A 19,663-nucleotide genomic window follows, 5' to 3' on the forward strand; every position below is an offset into this window, starting at 1 on the left:
ATTATATATATACATATATACATCCATGGGGAAGTGGAATAGAATTCTTCCTCTGTAAGTCGTGCGTGTTGTAAGACGCGACTAAAATGCCGGGAGCAAGGGGCTAGTAACCCCTTCTCCTGTATATATTACAAAATTTAAAAGGAGGAACTTTCATTTTTTCCTTCTGGGCCACCCAACCTCGGTGGGATACGGCATGTACGTTGAAAGAAAGAAGAAAGATATACATGTATAGAAAAAAAGATATAGTATTTGCAACATGCCTGCAAGTGGCAGTGCTTCATGTTGACGTCAGGTGAGCAACAAGCACCAACTTCGCTGAGGTCAGTGGTCACCTGCGGTCATACCTGTCCTAAACTCTGGGAGTTAGCGTGGGGTGCTAACAAGCACCATGGCTTGTTGTAGCGTTTTAGAATCTCAGGTTAAAGTGTTGAAGAAGGAGGTTCTACTTCTTCATGAGGAAAATAGGAGGCTGAAGCTTCGCCTAGATGAGTTTGGGAGTGTGAGAAGGATCTAGCTGGTAAGGAGGAAATGGTCACTAGCAGTGATAGTGGTAGCCACTTTAAGTGGCAAGTGGTTCACAGTTCAGGAAGAAGGAAGATATGGAGGGTTAACAGAGAAGATGTTCTCCAGGACGAGTGCACTTCAGTGGTTAGTGAAGTTGAAGGTACCACTGATTCCCCTGCTAATCAAGGTAAGAATCTAGTAGGAGATTCTCAGGTAAGATATATGGACTGTGCTTTTTGTAACAGAGACAGAAAGGTCAGACAGAGGGTGTTGGTGACAGTCAGCAGGTTGGATAATATTATGTCAGGTAATGACATTGGGAAGGGCAGGAGACAGGAGCTGCTGGATAAGTACAGGTCAGCCATAGAAGTAGTTAGGTCTAAGGGAGGGATCCCAGTCATATGTAGCATCTTGCCTAGAAAGAGAGTGGGCAATGAATGGATGTCTAGGGCAATTGGTATAAATTGCTGGCTAGACAGGCACTGCAAGGAACTTGCAATCCCATTCATTGATAACTGGGACCTATTCTTTGGCAAACATGATATGTATGTAAGGGATGGGGTCCATCTCTCTGGGGATGGAGTGGTTGCATTAGCCAATTCGACTGAGAGGGTAACTGATGACTTGTCTAGGAATTTAAAATGACAGATTATAGAGGTATGGGTGTTTGTGGGAAACAATCAGGCTGCAGTATTAGGGTTAAAAACAGCAGTTATTACCGGGATACCTCAGGGATATGTTTCAAAGACAATATTCAAAATAAAGTTGCTAGTAATGGCAAATCAACTGATCAACAAACAAAGAGAGAAAGCAGAGGGCAACGAGTGACTAGCTCCCGTAAGGTTTACTATACAAATAGTAGGAGTCTAAGAAATAAGATAGATGAGCTAAGATTACTTGCAAGTGTAGGTAATATAGATATTATTGGTATAACAGAGACCTGGTTCAACCTGAAAGATAGAGAAAAGCCTTCAGAATGCAACATACAGGGTTATAAACTATATTAAGGCTAAAACGTTGTGTAGTTTTAAAAATAGGTTAGATAAATACACGAGTGGGTGTGGGTGGGTGTGAGTTGGACCTGACTAGCTTGTGCTGCTGGGTCTGGTGCCGTGCCGTCCTTGAGTGGAGGTGACCAGACTGGGTGGGTTATTGGGCTAATCCAGGGGGAGGAGGGATGGACCTGCTCTGCATAGGTCAGCAGGCCTGTTGCAGTGTTCCTTCTTTCTTATGTTCGGGCTAAACCAAGGGGAGGAGGGATGGACCTGCTCCACATAGGTCAGTAGGCCTGTTGCAGTGTTCCTTCTTTCTTATGTTCTTTTTTTTTTCAACAAGTCGGCCGTCTCCCACCGAGGCAGGGTGACCCAAAAAAGAAAGAAAATCCCCAAAAAGAAAATACTTTCATCATCATTCAACACTTTCACCTCACTCATACATAATCATTGTTTTTGCAGAGGTGCCCAGAATACAACAGTTTAGAAGTATATACGTATAAAAATACAATATATCCCTCCAAAGTGCCAATATCCCAAACCTCTTCTTTAGAGTGCAGACATTGTACTTCACATTTCCAGGACTCAAGCCCACTTATATAAAATAACCGGTTTCCCTGAATCCCTTCACTAAATATTACCCTGCTCACACTTCAACAGCTCGTCAGGTCCCAAATACCATTCGTCTCCATTCACTCCTGTCTAACACGCTCACGCACGCTTGCTGGAAGTCCAAACCCTCGCCCACAACACCTCCTTTACCCCTCTCCCTCCAACCTTTTCGAGGACGACCCCTACCCCGCCTTCCTTTCCCTACAGATTTATACACTCTCCATGTCATTCTACTTTGATCCATTCTCTAAATGACCAACCCACCTCAACAAACCCTCTTCAACCCTCTGACTAATACTTTTATTAACTCCACACTTTCTCCTAATTTCCACACTCCGAATTTTCTGCATAATATTTACACCACACATTGCCCTTAGACAGGACATCTCCACTGCCTCCAACTGCCTCCTCACTACAGCATTTACAACCCGAGCCCCAAGCTTCACACCCATATAAGAGTGTTGGTACTACTATACTCTCATACATTCCCTTCTTTGCCTCCATAGATAATATTTTTTGCCTTCACATATACCACAATGCACCACTCACCTTTTTTCCTTCATCAATTCTATGAGTAACCTCATCCTTTATAAATCCATCTGCTGACACATCAACTCCCAAATATCTGAAAACATTCACTTCTTCCATACTCCTCCTCCTCAATTTGATATCCAATTTTTCTTTATCTAAATCATTTGATACCCTCATCACCTTACTCTTTTCTATGTTCACTTTCACACACACTCCCAAATTCGTCCACTAACCTTTGCAATTTTTCTTTAGAATCTCCCATAAGCACAGTATTATCAGCAAAAAGTAATTGTGTCACTTCCCATTTTGTATTAATTCCCCATAATTTAATACCACCCCTCTCCCCAACACCCTAGCATTTACTTCTTTTACAACCCCATCTATAAATATATTAAACAATCATGGTGACATTACACATCCCTGTCTAAGATCTACTTTTACCAGGAAGTAGTCTCCCTCTCTTCTACACACCCTAACCTGAGCCTCGCTATCCTCATAAAAACTCTTTACAGCATTTAGTAACTTACCACCTATTCCATATACTTGCAACATCTGCCACATTGGTCCCCTATCCACTCTATCATAAGCCTTATGTTCTCATATCTCTAAGTGCTGACTCTAAATATGTTTTCTGTTATTATGTACTTGTAAAAAAATGTACTATTTGCAAAGCCATAAATAAAAAAAAAATATTCAAAATATTCAGAGCCCTTGGCAAGACAATGTAGATCTACACTTGGACAGTTAAGGGGTTAAGTGTTCATTACCAATAGGTCTAAAAAGAGATTCTACAATTATTATTCATGTTTATTATATTCAAGTTTGTTATAATAGGGCCCCATTTATACAGCAGGTTAGGTTCCAGGCTACCGCCGTAAAGTGGAATGCCCTTTTTTTCCATTTATAAATGCTAGATAACAAGTTACACTAAATTACATTAAGTTAGCAATAGAACTAGGCATCAACCCTTTGACTGTTTTGGTCATATATATATACATCTTACGAGCTAGTGTTTCGGACGTATATATACTAAATAATTCTAGAGGCTTTAAATCAAGCAGGAGAAAGCTGGTAGGCCCACATGTGAGAGAATGGGTCTATGTGCACCACAAAGAAAATCCTGCAGCACGCAGTGCAAAATGAGAGAAAAAAAAAAACTGACTGCTTTTTTCAATTAAAATGCTGACTTTGAGGTGCATTTTCATATAGTATTTATCGTTGTATTCTCGTTTTCTTGGTCTCATGTGATAAAATGGAAAACATATTGCAGAAATAGAGATGATTTTGATTAGTTTCAAAATGAAAACGACCTTGAAATTGAGCTCAAATTAGTGGAAATGTTCGATTTTTACCAATGTTCAAGAGTAAGCAAATCACACCACACGTCTAATACACTTCAACTGTGGAGTCTAATATTCTTTCACTAGTGCACTGATATTATTTATACCATTTTTATAATAATGCAGTAGTCTGCATAACAGTAAATTTTGTATTTTTTGTGTGAATAAAAAATCAAAATAGAAAGCAACAGTAATATAAGAGGGGCTTAGAGACATGACTAATGAACAGAGGATATGTTATTTTAGTGCCAAGAATGTCTACATTGTTTATTCTGGACCCTATTTTGAAATTGGCATTTTTTTTAATTTGCGTGAAATTGGCCAAATTACCAATTTCTGACCACTTTATTGGGTAGTTCAAATCAGTAAATGGGAGGTTTCTTGTACCCAATTGATAGAAAAAATGGAGTTCTAAAGAAAGAGCTATGAGTTTGGTCAACTGGAACAACGAAATTGGCCAAAAACAGGGCTCAAAGTTGGCGAAATCGCCGATGCATATATGTCGCTGAGACCACAAACTTCGTGGGAGTGTAATGCTGTGAGTTTTCGACCAAATTTCGTACTTTTGGTGTCACTACCATCGGGAAAAGATTCTCTATCATTTCATAAGAAAACAATTTTTTTTCCCAAAAAAATTTTGCGACAGAAAATGACAGTTTCAGAACGGGGCTTGCAACAGTCAAAGGGTTAAAAACAATAAAAAAGTAAAATACACATATAGTACACTCATTACTTACCTTAAAATATTTGTAGTCTTAATGTAGGGTGAGATGAGTAGTATTTATTGTAAGAAATCAGGTGTGGTAGTTATGGTAGCCAGGCCAGTCCACCCCACCCACACGTAATATACTACGACATTTAAAGCGTCCCAGAGTGATAAAATGCATATACATTTCACTCATTACTTACCTTAAACTATTTGTAGTCTTAATGTAGGGTGAAAGTTAAGCAAATGAAATAAAACGAATAAACGAGAGAGAAAGAGTGAGTAAATGAGAAAGGACAAAGATGCGGAGATTGTAAACAAACAGACGAACATGTTTGGTTTTGGTTACCAAAGAATTAAAAAATACGTATGATATTTAAAGAGCTCCAGAGCAATTCATTATTATTATTATAAATTATTATTATAAATTTTATTATAAATTATTATAATAAATTACAAATTATTATTATTCTTATTTTAAATTATTAATGCCAGTGACAAACCTTTTCACTGAATTTAATCTTTTCTTAAGATGCCACGAGACAGAAAGCATAGCATATGATTCAGAAAAAACAATCAGGAAAAATCGCACTATTTTTGCATTTTTTCTTATGATAAGAGTGATCTAGGAGTGTTTACACTGATGTAAACACCGTTTTCTTTCGCTATAGACAAGAGATACAGACGACAGAATGACAGCTTCCGCCCTTACCCCACTCGTGTAATACAGCATATGTTATTCATTTCGGCATCTTCATTACAGTTCTAGGGTATTTATCGTGTTTTTTATATCAGTTTGGAATAAATGTGATAGATAACCTTCATTACTAATACTAGCGTAATTACACATTTCATTAACGCCACGGCTAACATCCAACACCCATGACGATTCACCAGATACTGAATGCTCCTGCTGGCCCCTCCGTCTCTCCAATAACTCCTCGCACTTCCTAACCATGTTAGATGGTGAATTTAATGTATTAAGACAGAAAAATAAAAAAAAAAGAAAAAGAAATAAAAAAAATTGTAAAAAATTCTGAAAATTCACTACATGTTCAGATGTATATTACTTGCCACATCATAAAAAATTTGTTTTGTAAAATGACTAATTCTTTGTAGAAACATGGTACAAAGATGATACAGTGGACCCCCGCATACCGGACGCATTGCATAACGTACAATCCGCATACCGGACGCTTTGATCGCTAAAATTTTGCCTCGCATACCGCCCAAAAACCCGCTCACCGCCCTTCGTCCAAGACGCGTCCAATGTGCGGCCTGAGCCAGCCTCATATGTTCCGCCAGTGGCATTGTTTACCAGCCAGCCTCCGCGGTAACATCCAAGCATACAATCGGAATATTTTGTATTATTACAGTGTTTTCGGTGCTTTATCTGGAAAATAAATGACCATGGGCCCCAAGAAAGCTTCTAGTTCCAACCCTACAGCAATAAGGGTTAGAATTCCAATAGAGATGAAGAAAGAGATCATTGATAAGTATGAAAGTGGAGTGCGTATCGCCGACCTGGTCAGGTTGTACAAGAAACCCAAATCAACCATCTCTACTATTGTGGGCAACAGAAAGGCAATCAAGGAAGCTGTTCTTGCCAAAGGTTTAACTGTGTTTTCGAAACAGAGATCGCAAGTGATGGAAGATGTTGAGAGACTCTTATTGGTGTGGATAAATGAAAAACAGCTAGCAGGAGATAGCGTTTCTCAAGCGATCATAAGCGAAAAGGCTAGGAAGTTGCATGAGGATTTAATTAAAAAAAGGCCTGCAACTAGTGATGATGTGAGTGAATTTAAGGCCAGCAAAGGTTGGTTTGAGAGATTTAAGAAGCGTAGTGGCATACATAGTGTGATAAGGCACGGTGAGGCTGCCAGTTCGGACCACAAAGCAGCTGAAAAATATGTGCAGGAATTCAAGGAGTGCATAGACAGTGAAGGACTGAAACCTGAACAAGTGTTTAATTGTGATGAAACAGGCCTGTTTTGGAAGAAAATGCCAAGCAGGACCTACATTACTCAGGAGGAAAAGGCACTCCCAGGACATAAGCCTATGAAAGACAGGCTTACTTTGTTGATGTGTTCCAATGCTACTGGTGATTGCAAAGTGAAGCCTTTATTAGTGTATCACTCTGAAACTCCCAGACCGTTCAGGCAAAAGAATGTCCTCAAGGAAAATTTGTGTGTGCTGTGGAGGGCAAACAGTAAGTCATGGGTCACTAGGGACTTTTTCTATGACTGGTTACACCATGCATTTGCCCCCAATGTGAAAGATTACCTAACTGAAAAGAAATTAGAACTTAAGTGCCTCCTGGTGTTAGACAATGCCCCTGGTCATCCTACAGACGTGGCAGAGCGACTTTATGGGGACATGAAATTCATTAAGGTGAAGTTTTTGCCTCCTAATACCACTCCTCTCCTGCAGCCCATGGACCAGCAGGTTATTGCAAACTTCAAAAAACTGTACACAAAAGCTGTTTGAAAGGTGCTTTGTAGTGACCTCAGAAACTCAACTGACTCTAAGAGACTTTTGGAGAGATCACTTTAATATCCTCAATTGTATAAACCTTATAGGTAAGGCTTGGGAGGGAGTGACTAAGAAGACCTTGAACTCTGCTTGGAAGAAACTGTGGCCAGAATGTGTAGACAAAAGGGATTTTGAAGGGTTTGAGGCTAACCCTGAGAGGAGTATGCCAGTTGAGGAATCAATTGTGGCATTGGGGAAGTCCTTGGGGTTGGAGGTTAGTGGGGATGATGTGGAAGAGTTGGTGGAGGAGGACAATGAAGAACTAACCACTGATGAGCTGATAGATCAACTTCAACAGCAAGAGGCCAGACCTGAGGAAACTGGTTCAAAGGAGGGGAGAGAGAAATTGAAGGAATTGCCTACTACAAAGATTAAGGAAATCTGTGCAATGTGGCTGAAAGTGCAAACCTTTATGGATGAAAATCACCCTCACACAGCTATTGCAAGCCATGCTGGTGACTATTACACTGACAATGTTGTGAAACACTTTAGGGAAGTCATAAAGGAACGAGAGGTACAGGCCACTATGGACAGATATGTTGTGCGAAAGAAGTCCAGTGACTCTGAAGCTGGTCCTAGTGGCATTAAAAGAAGAAGGGAAGTAACCCCAGAAAAGGACTCGACACCTCAAGTCTTAATGGAAGGGGATTCCCCTTCTAAACACTAACACTCTCTCTCCCCTCCTCCCATCCTATCAATCATCACCAGATCTTCAATAAAAGTAAGTGTCATGTAATTGTGCATGCCTTTTTCAGTTTGTGTGTATTAAAATTAACATTTCATGTGGTAAAAATTTTTTTTTTCATACTTTCGGGTGTCTTGCACGGATTAATTTGATTTCCATTATTTCTTATGGGGAAAATTCATTCGCATACCGAACATTTCGCATAACAGCCAGCCCTCTTGCACGGATTAAGGTCGCTATGCGGGGGTCCACTGTACTTATACCAAAATGTTGCCAGATTCTTAAGCTATTTTCTGTAAGCTTAACTTGTATGTGTATTTTACTTTTTTGTTGTTTTCTGTAATATATAAGAGTTATGCAACATTAAAATAAAGTTATCAAGTTGGAGTTTCATTTTTATTTTATTTTCTCTAATATACATATTTAATTTACCATCTGGCATAGTTACAAAGTGGGCGGAGCTATAGCAGAGAGAGAGAAGCAAGCAGTGTCTCAGTAACTGATGCTACCCCATGCTGCAAGATGTGCCTTACCTCACTATAAAATATTGTATAATTATACTATTACTATCAATAATCAATCAATCAAGTTTATTCTCTATAAAGATTATATAAAATACTAATTACAGAGAGGGCCACTATCACACCTAAATTGACTAGGCATTTCAGGCAGCCTAAGATTAATTCAAAACTCTATATTGGTACAGATTATGGAGCATGTTAAAAATAAGGCTAGGTAACTGCATTACAGTTTGTAAATTTAGCAATGTGAATGGTTTTGTCTTGGTATGATACAGTTTTTATTGAAGCTCCTATATTGGAGTATCACAGGCAAACTTATGACTAGTTTAAGATTCACTAGGTAATAGTTTTATTACATATTTCTATGTTTATAGTCAACTGGGTGAGTGTAAGTTTGAATTGTGGGGAATCACAGATATCGAGGGGTGGTCTAGGTTGTTTTTTGTGTGTGTATGATACAAGAGAATAGGTGGTTTTCATGTAGTTAGATGATGGTGGGGTGTGTCAGGGAGATAAGATAGGTGGTTTTCATGTAGTTAGATGATGGTGGGGTGTGTCAGGGAGATAAGATGTTTTCTAATGGTAGTTTTGAAGGTGATGATTGTGTCTGTAGTTCTAGAGTTTTCAGGTAGGGCATTCCAGATTTAAGGTCCTTTTACGCACATTGAATTTTTGTATAGGTTTAGCCGGACATGGGAAATGTCCTAGATTTTTGTGCCTATCATATTCTACCTATCATATTCCAGAATAATATTAGGTATAACATACCTATCATATCCTTTTTTACTGTCTCATAAACATGCAAGATTTCAGGTATGTCTTGCTACTTCTACTTACACTTAGATCACACTACACATACATGTACAAGCATATATATACACACCCCTCTAGGTTTTCTTCTATTTTCTTTCTAGTTCTTGTTCTTGTTTATTTCCTCTTATCTCCATGGGGAAGTGGAACAAAATTCTTCCTCTGTAAGCCATGCATGTTGTAAGAGGCGACTAAAATGCCGGGAGAAAGGGATTAGTAACCCCTTCTCAAGTATAAATTACTAAATTTAAAAAGAGAAACTTTCGTTTTTCTTTTTGGGCCACCTTGCCTTGGTGGGATACGGCCGGTTTGTTGAAAAAAAAAAAAATACATATCTACTGTCCTGCCAAGTTAGTGTAAAACGGAAGCCTGTAATTGTTTTACATGATGGTAGGATTGCTGGTGTCTTTTTATTCTGTCTCATACACATGCAAGATTTCAGGTACGTCTTGCTACTTCTACTTACACTTGGGTCACACTACACATACATGTACAAACATATATATACACACCCCTCTGGGTTTTCCTCTATTTTCTTTCTAGTTCTTGTTCTTGTTTATTTCCTCTTACCTCCATGGGGAAGTGGAACAGAATTCTTCCTCCGTAAGTCATTCATGCTGTAAGAGGCGACTAAAATGCCAGGAGCAAGGGACTAGTAACCTCTTCTCCTGTATATATTACTAAATGTAAAAGGAGAAACTTTCGTTTTTCCTTTTGGGCCACCCCACCTCGGTGGCATATGGCCGGTGTGTTGAAAGAAAGAATAAATACATATAATTGAAAAGTGCCGTATTTGTGAAGCGCTCTAAAGCGAGGTATGCCTGTACTAGTAGAGCAAATATATTACACATATAAAGTACAATATATAAAACATGTGATAAAAAACACAAAATTGGAAAGTAATATCACTTGGAAGAGAGTACTGGAAGGAAGGGCACTTCTACTACAGGAATTTTTCTTTGGAGATCTACATTAAAATTAAGAGTTAATACTGAATGAGGTTACAAAATTTAATGCTGTATAAACAAAGTTATTAGCCATATCATACATTACAAATTAATTGCACTAAAGATTGCATGTGGCGAGTCTGAATTTTTATATATTTTTTCAACTTACCTGATCCTCTCCAGAGCTTCAATATCCCCACCACAAAGCCAATCTCCACTCTCATTAACCATCTTGATATATGGATGATCTTCGCAAGTTGTTCCTGTCAAAGGATAATAGTAGGATTTGTAGATTTCCATAGGAAAAGTAGGAACAATAATTGAATACTGCTTTTAAAATGTATTTGCTGAAATTTAAGTGATACTGAAGTTTACAAGGTAAAAATATTATCCACCCAAACTTGAAAGAGTAACTTCATTGATGTCTTAACCCTTTCAGGGTCCAAGGCCCAAATCTGGAGTCACGCACCAGTGTCCAAGAATTTTCAAAAAAAAAAAATTTGTTATTTTTTCTTATGAAATCGTAGAGAATCTTTTTGTGAAGGTAATAAAACAAAAAGTACGAAATTTGGTGGAAAATTGACGAAATTATGCTCTCGCGAATTTTGATGTGTCAGCGATATTTACGAATCGGCGATTTTGCCGACTTTGACTCCCATTTTAGGCCAATTACATTATTCCAATCAACCAAATTCTTAGCTATTTCACTAGTATTACTTCCATTCTATCGATTGAGCACAAGAAATCGCCAAGTCAACTGTTTCAACTACAAAATAAAGTGATCGGAAATTGTTAATTTGGCCAATTTAACACAAAGTTCAAAATATTCCAATTTCAAAATAGGGTCCAGAATAAACAATGTAGGCATTCCTGGCACTAAACTAACATTTCCTCTGTTCATTAGTTATGTTTTGAGGCTTTACAAATAAATTCCATTTTGATTTTTTATTCACATAATGAATTTTTATTCACACCAAAAAATAGAAGATTTACTGTTATGCAATACTGTAATAATTGTATAAATATCATCACCATATTTGTGAATGTACATTAGACCCACCAGCTGGCGTGTATTAGACGTGTGAGGTCGTTTGTTTACTCTTGAATATCGGCAAAAATTTAACATTTCTGCTACTTTGAGCTCAGTTTCAAGCCATTTCCAGTGCTAAAACCAATCAAAATCATCTCTATTTCTGTAATATGTCTTCCATTCTATCAAATGAGACCAAGAAATCGCAAATACAACTTTAAAAAACATACGAAAAAACACTGCAAAGTTGCTGTTTTAATCGAAAAATCATGATTTCAGTTTTTTTCTCTCATTATACACAGTGTGCTGCAGGATCTGTTTTATGTGGTGCACACATACCACATAGATGTATTCTCTCATATCTAGGCCCAAATGTACCACTCACAGTTTATCAGAGTGAGCTGAGCTCATGGCGTAGATCTACGGTTTGGACACTCACCGTAAAGCCGTAGATCTACGGGACGGACCCTGAAAGGGTTAAAACACAAACACCAAACCAACTATCTTAACACAAAAACACCAAAATACCTATCATAACACACAAATAATAATACAGTAATAATAATAATAATAATAAAAATAATTTTTATTTTAGCTTGATACATGTTTGTACAAAGGAGTATAACAATTGGGTATACAGTCGACCCTCGACTAAAGGCAGCATTAAGTAACGGCAATTTCATCTAACAGCGCTTTTTGCCATAAAAAAAAAGCCTTAACCAATGGTGAAAAACTCTACCAACAACGTCCGTCCGGAACATGTCCATGTGCCCAGAGCGCGGCCTGAGCAGGCGGCCCAGCCACTCCACCACTCAGTGTGACATTGTTTACAAGCTGTTGTGGTTGGTTTCCGCATGTGCCTCCCATATATTTTGGATTATTCCATTGTTTTTAGTGCTTGTAACCACTAAATAAGCCACCATGGGCCCCAAGAAAGCTTCTAATGCCAAGCCTGTGCTAAAAAGGGTGAGAATTACGATGGAAATGAAGGAGATCATTGAAAAATACGAGAGTTGCGTGCGTATGGCTGAGTTGGAAAGGCAATACAACAAATCACATTCAACCATCAGTACTATCTTGGCGAGCAGACAGGCAATCAAGGAAGCTGTTGTTATGAAAGGTTCAAGTATATTTTCAAAACGAAGACTGCAAATAACTGAAGAGGTAGAGAGACTGTTATTGGTATGGATAAATGAAAAACAATTATTCAGGGACAGTGTTTCTCAGTCTATAATTTGTGAAAAGGCAAAGAAGTTGCATGATGATCTCATTAAGAAAATGTGTCAAAATAGTGCTGCTGCTGATGAACTTAAGGCTAGCAAAGGTTGGTTTGAGAGATTTAACCCTTTGAGGGTTTCGGACGTACTAGTACAGCTTACGCGCAGGGTTTTTTGACGTACTAGTACGCATAAATTCTAGCGCCATCAAATCTCACGGGAAAAGGCTGGTAGGCCTAGATGTGAGAGAATGGGTCTGTGTGGTCGGTGTGCGCGGTAGAAAAAAATCTGGGACCCAGTGGTGCATTGTGGGAACGCCATCTTAGTACACAATGTCCACCATGCCTCCCGGTAAGAAGTTCCTCACTTCTCGGCGAACTGGGACACTTTTGTTTCCCAGTGACAGTTCTAATACAGATGGAAGTGCCAGTGAAGATGAGTTTCAAAGTTTTGGTGAGGTTTTGACCGAAACTAATGACCATAATATCGGTAATAGTGAGGAAAACCCAGACAACCCTCAGCCTTCCACCTCTGGTGCTGGGCCGTCTTGTTCACGTTCAGTTGTACCAGAATCAAAGAGGAAACTCCTATTTTCCCAAATCCCAGACTCAGATGTGAGCATTTGTGATGATAGTGATAGTGATTATGAACTACAAGCTCTTGAAAACAGTTCCAGTAGTGATAGTGAAGTGCAATATTCCCCAGTGAAGTGTCAGTATATACGACGATATATGCGCTCTGGTAGTGTGCCATGTGCTATTCCAAGGGGAAGGAGTACATCTCGGAGTACATCCCATGACTGTACAACAGGAACAGGCAGTGAAAATGACGATGATAGTGTTGCAATTGGGATGGAAAATGTGCATGGTGGTGGTAGTGGTGGTGATGGCCGTGAGGCACCAGCAGTGGGCCATGCTGCCACCCACGCCGCTGCCTCAGCTGATCTACAACGAAGGCCACCATCCCCCACCCACCCACCACACCAGCCTCCACAACCACAACCACAACCACAACCTCCACAACCACAACCACCTGTCATTGTCCAGTACCCACCAGCAGACCGCACCTAGGATTGGCAGGAAGCTAGCAATTTTGTTCCAAATGCTCACCAGTTTGATGACAGCCAAAGTGGAATACGGCCATCTTGTACACTTGGGAACAATGCCACTGAACTGGAATGTTTCGAGTTATTCTTTGACGAACCCGTGATCGAAAGTATTGTCATGGAAAGCAACACATACTACGAGTACACCATGGCAAACACAATACTTTCACCAAAATCACGTCTATACCAATGGAAGGAGGCAACTGTGGCTGAGATGTATCTTTTCTTTGCCACAATAATGCTTATGCCACATGTGTATAAGCACAAAGTGAAATCATACTGGTCAACAGACCGCCTGATTGCAACCCCAGGTTTCAGTGATATAATGCCAGTTAATCGATTTGTGCTAATGTTACGTATGCTTCACTTCTCAGACAAAACCAGGCCTGACAGAACTGACAGGTTATATAAGATTAGGAATGTGTTTGTGTATCTGAAAGAGAAATTCAATATGTATTTTTATCCCTTCAGGAAGCTTGTAATTGACGAGTCTTTGATTCTGTTCAAAGGAAGACTCTTTTTCAAGCAGTATATACCAAGCAAGAGGAAACGCTTTGGTATAAAGTTGTTTGTGCTTTGTGATTGTTACAGTGGTCTGGTACTGGATATTATTGTGTACACTGGAAGTTATACATTGCAAAATACCAGGAAGTTATTGGGCATCTCTGGTGATGTGGTTAGAACAATGATAGAACCATACCTTGGTAAGGGGCATATATTATATACTGATAACTGGTACACAAGCCCCTCACTCAGTGATTTTTTGCGAGTGAACATGACAGATGTGTGTGGCACAGTGCGTGTAAATCGGGAACATATGCCCAGGTTTGACGCTGGCACTCGTAGAGGTGAAGTGCAGGCGTTTGCTGCCAATGACATCATGGCATTTCGGTGGCATGACAAACGAGATGTCACACTGTTGTCATCAGTTCACCCTAATGAAATGGCAGACACTGGCAGGTAGCATAGAGAGAGCAATGAACCCATTCTAAAACCTGCAGCTGTGATTGATTACACCTTCAATATGCGTTCAGTGGACAAATGTGACATGCAGATTGGGTTTGCTGATTGTGTTCGCAAGAGTTATAAGTGGTACATAAAACTCTTTTTCCATCTTCTGGACATTTCCATGCTCAATGCTTAAAATATGTATAAGATGAGGACCAGAAACAAACCACAATATGGCGAATTCTGTTTGTCTGTCATCAGACAAATAGTATTCAAGTACCAAGGAAGAACACCTGCAACAGACCGCCCACCAAATTATCAACAACTACCTTCTCGTCTGACGCATGGTGATCACTTCCTGGTAAAACTGCCTGCTACTGCTTTCAAGAAAAAGGCTCAGAAGAGGTGTTACATCTGTGCACATACAAAAAAAATGCCCACAACAACGCAGAGACACTAGTTTTATGTGTGAGTTGTGTAAAACACCACTGTGCATGACACCATGTTTCAAAGACTTCCACAGGCTGCAGAACTTCTAGAAACATTCCCTGTGACTGTATATGTCAACATTTCATATCGTTTGTTTGTGTAAATATTTTTTATAAACAAAACAATGACAACAGTGTTTACGCCCTTATTGTGTAGTATTGAAAAAGAAAAAACTTACAAAATACTGATCATGTTGGCCTCACAGGCCATAAAAGTTACTTGGAAAAAGAAAAATTAAAAAATAATAGAAATTAGTACATAAAGTAAATAAAAGAATACTGGGAGACGGCAGTCGGCGATGTTGCCACATTGTCCCCCTATTTCATCAACTTCATGCCTCCATATCTCGGTAAGTATTGATGGTAAAATTTTTTTGTTTAGCCTATAATATTAAAAAAAAAAAACTATTTTTTCATAAGAAAAAATAATTTTATTTTTTTTTGAAATTTGGCCGACCCTGAGAACGAGTCTCTGAGAGGACCTGCTGACCCTCAAAGGGTTAAGAAGCGTAGTGGCATACACAGTGTGGTAAGGCATGGTGAGGCAGCCAATTCAGACAAAAATGCGACTGAAAAATATGCGAAGGACTTTAAGGAATACATAGAGACTGAAAACTTAAAACCTGAACAAGTGTTTAATTGTGACAAAACAGGCCTGTTTTGGAAGAAAATGCCAAACAGGACCTACATTACTCAGGAGGAAAAGGCACTCCCAGGACATAAGCCTATGAAAGACAGGCTGACATTAATGTTGTGTAGTAATGCTAGTGGTGATTGCAAAGTGAAGCCTTTATTGGTGTATCACTCTGATACTCCCAGAGCGTTCAAGAAAAACAATATCGTCAAGGGTAATTTGTGTGTGCTGTGGAGATCAAACAGTAAGGCATGGGTCACTAGGGAATTTTTCTTGGAATGGTTTTATGGTGTGTTTGGCCCCACTGTGACAAAATACCTCGAGAAAAAAAATTGTCACTCAAGTGCCTCCTGGTAATGGACAATGCTCCTGCTCATCCTCACGACTTGCATGAGGAAATTGCAGGGGAGTTTGGTTTCGTTAAGGTGAAGTTTTTGCCTCCTAATACAACTCCTCTCCTCCAGCCCATGGACCAGCAGGTCATTTCAAACTTCAAAAGCAGTGTTTCAAAAGTGCTTTGAAGTGACCTCAGATACTCAACTGACCCTAAGAGAATTTTGGAAAGATCACTTCAATATCCTCAGTTGTGTAAACCTTATAGGTAAGGCTTGGGAGGGAGTGACTAAGAGGACCTTGAACTCTGCTTGGAGAAAACTGTGGCCAGAATGTGTGGAACAGAGGGATTTTGAAGGGTTTGGGGCTAACCCTCAGGAGCCTATGCCAGTAGTGGAAGCTATTGTGTCATTGGGGAAGTCCTTGGGGTTGGAGGTTTGTGACGAGGATGTGGAAGAGTTGATGCAGAACAAAGAGGAAGAACTAACCACTGCAGACCTGCAAGAGCTTCAGGTGCAACATCAACAGATCACATCTCAGGAATGTTCTTCAGAGCAGGATGAAGAGAGACAGAGGAAGATGACTTCGTCAAGGATTAGGGAAATGTGTTCAATGTTTACAAAGGTGCAAGCATTTATGGACGAATTTTATCCCGTCACAGAAGTTGCAAGCCGCATTGGCAACATGTACAATGACACTCTTGTGTCACATTTTAAGGAAATCCTAAGGGCTCGTGAGAAACAGAGCTCTCTGGACAGTTATTTCGTGCGACAGGGGTCCAGTGACTCTCAAGCTGGTCCTAGTGGCATTAAAAAACTAAGACGGGAGGTAATCCCACCAAAGGACTTGGTACCTGAAGTCTTTATGGAAGGGGATTCACCTTCCAAGCAACAGACAATCCTGAATCTCCCCTGCTGTTGGCACATCACCCATCAACAACTCCACAATAAAGGTAAGTGGCATTTAATTATTGTTTATTTTGCATGTCCCATTCATTTTTGTGTCATGTAAAAAAAAAAAATTTTTTTTTAGACTCTGGGGTGTCAGGAATGGAATAATTCTATTTCCATTATTTCTTATAGGGAAATTAATTCGACCAACAGCAATTTCCACTAAAGGCAAGCTCTCTGAAACGGATTAATGCCGTCGTTTGAGGGTCCACTGTACATGCCAAAAGTCCCTTTATATGCAGAGTATTTTAGGCAAACTTAAGAATAACTTTAAGATTAATAAGGCAATAACAGTGCAAAACTGTACATGTGGTCATTGGGCGAGTTACAATGAATACAAGAAAATTGATTATTCTATTAGTTTATGCTATATGGCTTTAATAAATTTGGTAGAGAAGAATTACAGTTTTGATTATTAACCTAAGGTGGACACAATGGAATAATTAACATTACATTTGAGATGATTACAGATATTGAGAGTAAGCATATACTGATTATAATGATTTACCTATGTTCATGATATTGAGCAAATGCACGTATAGTTTCTATTTATGATGGGCTAGGATAAGTTAAGGACATGAGGTGTTTTCTAACTGTAGCTTTAAAAATCCTAACAGAGTAAGTGGTTCTGGAGATTTCGAGTTCCAGAGTCTGGGTCCTTTTATGTACATTGAGTTTTTGAAAAGATTTAACCTGACACTGGGAATGTCATAGAGATTTTTGTGTCTAGTATTGTGTCCATGGGTCCTATTGCAACTGTCAAGAAAGCGCTTCAGGTCAGGATTTATATTGGAATTGATTGTTCTGTAAATGTAGTCTGACCGTAGTATGAGTGGATGTTTTGTATATGGAGTAGGTTTAGGTCTTTGAAAAGTAGGGGGGGGGGGTGTTGTCTAGCTGTGGATTGTGTGATCATACACACTGCAGCTTTTTGTTGGGTTATTATTGGCTTCAGGTGATTTGTCACTGTGGAGCCCCAGGCACAAATTGCATAGGTGAGGTAGGGGTAGATCAGTGAATAGTATAGTGTATGTAGTGCTGTTTGTGGTACATAGTAGCATATCTTTGAAAGGATGCCAACCATTTTGGATACTTTTTTGTTGCGTGTTGGATATGGGTACTGAATTTCAGGATGCTGTCAAGGTGTAGACCCAGGAATTTTCCTTCATTATGTTTAGCAATAAGGATGTTGTTATGCAGGGTTCTGCATTGCATGGAAATATGTATGGAGAAGTGTGCCATAATTTTATAAACTATGTTGTAATTTATAACCACAGTTTTAGGTAGATGGGATACAAGGAGAATAGAAGCATCAGGGAAGAGAGAGGTGAAGGTTTATAAACTAAAAGAGGCAGTTAGGGTAAGATATAAACAGCTATTGGAGGATAGATGGGCTAATGAGAGCATAGGCAATGGGGTCGAAGAGGTATGGGGTAGGTTTAAAATTGTAGTGTTAGAGTGTTCAGCAGAAGTTTGTGGTTACAGGAAAGTGGGTGCGGGAGGGAAGGGGAGCGATTGGTGGAATGATGATGTAAAGAGAGTAGTAAGGGAGAAAAAGTTAGCATATGAGAAGTTTTTACAAAGTAGAAGTGATGCAAGGAGGGAAGAGTATATGGAGAAAAAGAGAGAGGTTAAGAGAGTGGTGAAACAATGTAAAAAGAGAGCAAATGAGAGAGTGGGTGAGATGTTATCAACAAATTTTGTTGAAAATAAGAAAAAGTTTTGGAGTGAGATTAACAAGTTAAGGAAGCCTAGAGAACAAATGGATTTGTCAGTTAAAAATAGGAGAGGAGAGTTATTAGATGAAGAGTTAGAGGTATTGGGAAGATGGAGGGAATATTTTGAGGAATTGTTAAATGTTGATGAAGATAGGGAAGCTGTGATTTCGTGTATAGGGCAAGGAGGAATAACATCTTGTAGGAGTGAGGAAGAGCCAGTTGTGAGTGTGGGGAAAGTTCATGAGGCAGTAGGTAAAATGAAAGGGGGTAAGGCAGCCAGGATTGATGGGATAAAGATTGAAATGTTAAAAGCAGGTGGGGATATAGTTTTGGAGTGGTTGGTGCAATTATTTAATAAATGTATGGAAGAGGGTAAGGTACCTATGGATTGGCAGAGAGCATGCATAGTTCCTTTGTATAAAGGCAAAGGGGACAAAAGAGAGTGCAAAAATTATAGGGGGATAAGTCTGTTGAGTATACCTGGTAAAGTGTATGGTAGAGTTATTATTGAAAGAATTAAGAGTAAGACGGAGAATAGGATAGCAGATGAACAAGGAGGCTTTAGGAAAGGTAGGGGGTGTGTGGACCAGGTGTTTACAGTGAAACATATAAGTGAACAGTATTTAGATAAGGCTAAAGAGGTCTTTGTGGCATTTATGGATTTGGAAAAGGCATATGACAGGGTGGATATGGGGCAATGTGGCAGATGTTGCAGGTGTATGGTGTAGGAGGTAGGTTACTGAAAGCAGTGAAGAGTTTTTACGAGGATAGTGAGGCTCAAGTTAGAGTATGTAGGAAAGAGGGAAATTATTTCCCAGTAAAAGTAGGCCTTAGACAAGGATGTGTGATGTCACCATGGTTGTTTAATATATTTATAGATGGGGTTGTAAGAGAAGTAAATGCGAGGGTCTTGACAAGAGGCGTGGAGTTAAAAGATAAAAATCACACATAAAGTGGGAGTTGTCACAGTTGCTCTTTGCTGATGACACTGTGCTCTAGGGAGATTCTGAAGAGAAGTTGCAGAGATTGGTGGATGAATTTGGTAGGGTGTGCAAAA

The 19,663-nt window shown here is 39.3% G+C and overlaps 1 protein-coding gene across 1 annotated transcript in view; it reads right to left on the bottom strand.

Annotated features, from left to right (window-relative positions):
• The window catches only part of LOC138850948 (bifunctional 3'-phosphoadenosine 5'-phosphosulfate synthase-like), a gene marked incomplete at its 5' end in the record, with an annotated part of 118,018 nt that overhangs the window by 82,015 nt on the left and 16,340 nt on the right, over positions 1-19,663 (bottom strand). Inside the window, 1 exon segment of the mRNA XM_070085864.1 lies at positions 10,353-10,446. Coding sequence (XP_069941965.1) covers positions 10,353-10,446 — 94 coding nt within the window.

The sequence above is a fragment of the Cherax quadricarinatus genome, chromosome 17 (genome assembly GCF_038502225.1).
Source record: "Cherax quadricarinatus isolate ZL_2023a chromosome 17, ASM3850222v1, whole genome shotgun sequence".
Taxonomy (NCBI): Eukaryota; Metazoa; Arthropoda; class Malacostraca; order Decapoda; family Parastacidae; genus Cherax; species Cherax quadricarinatus.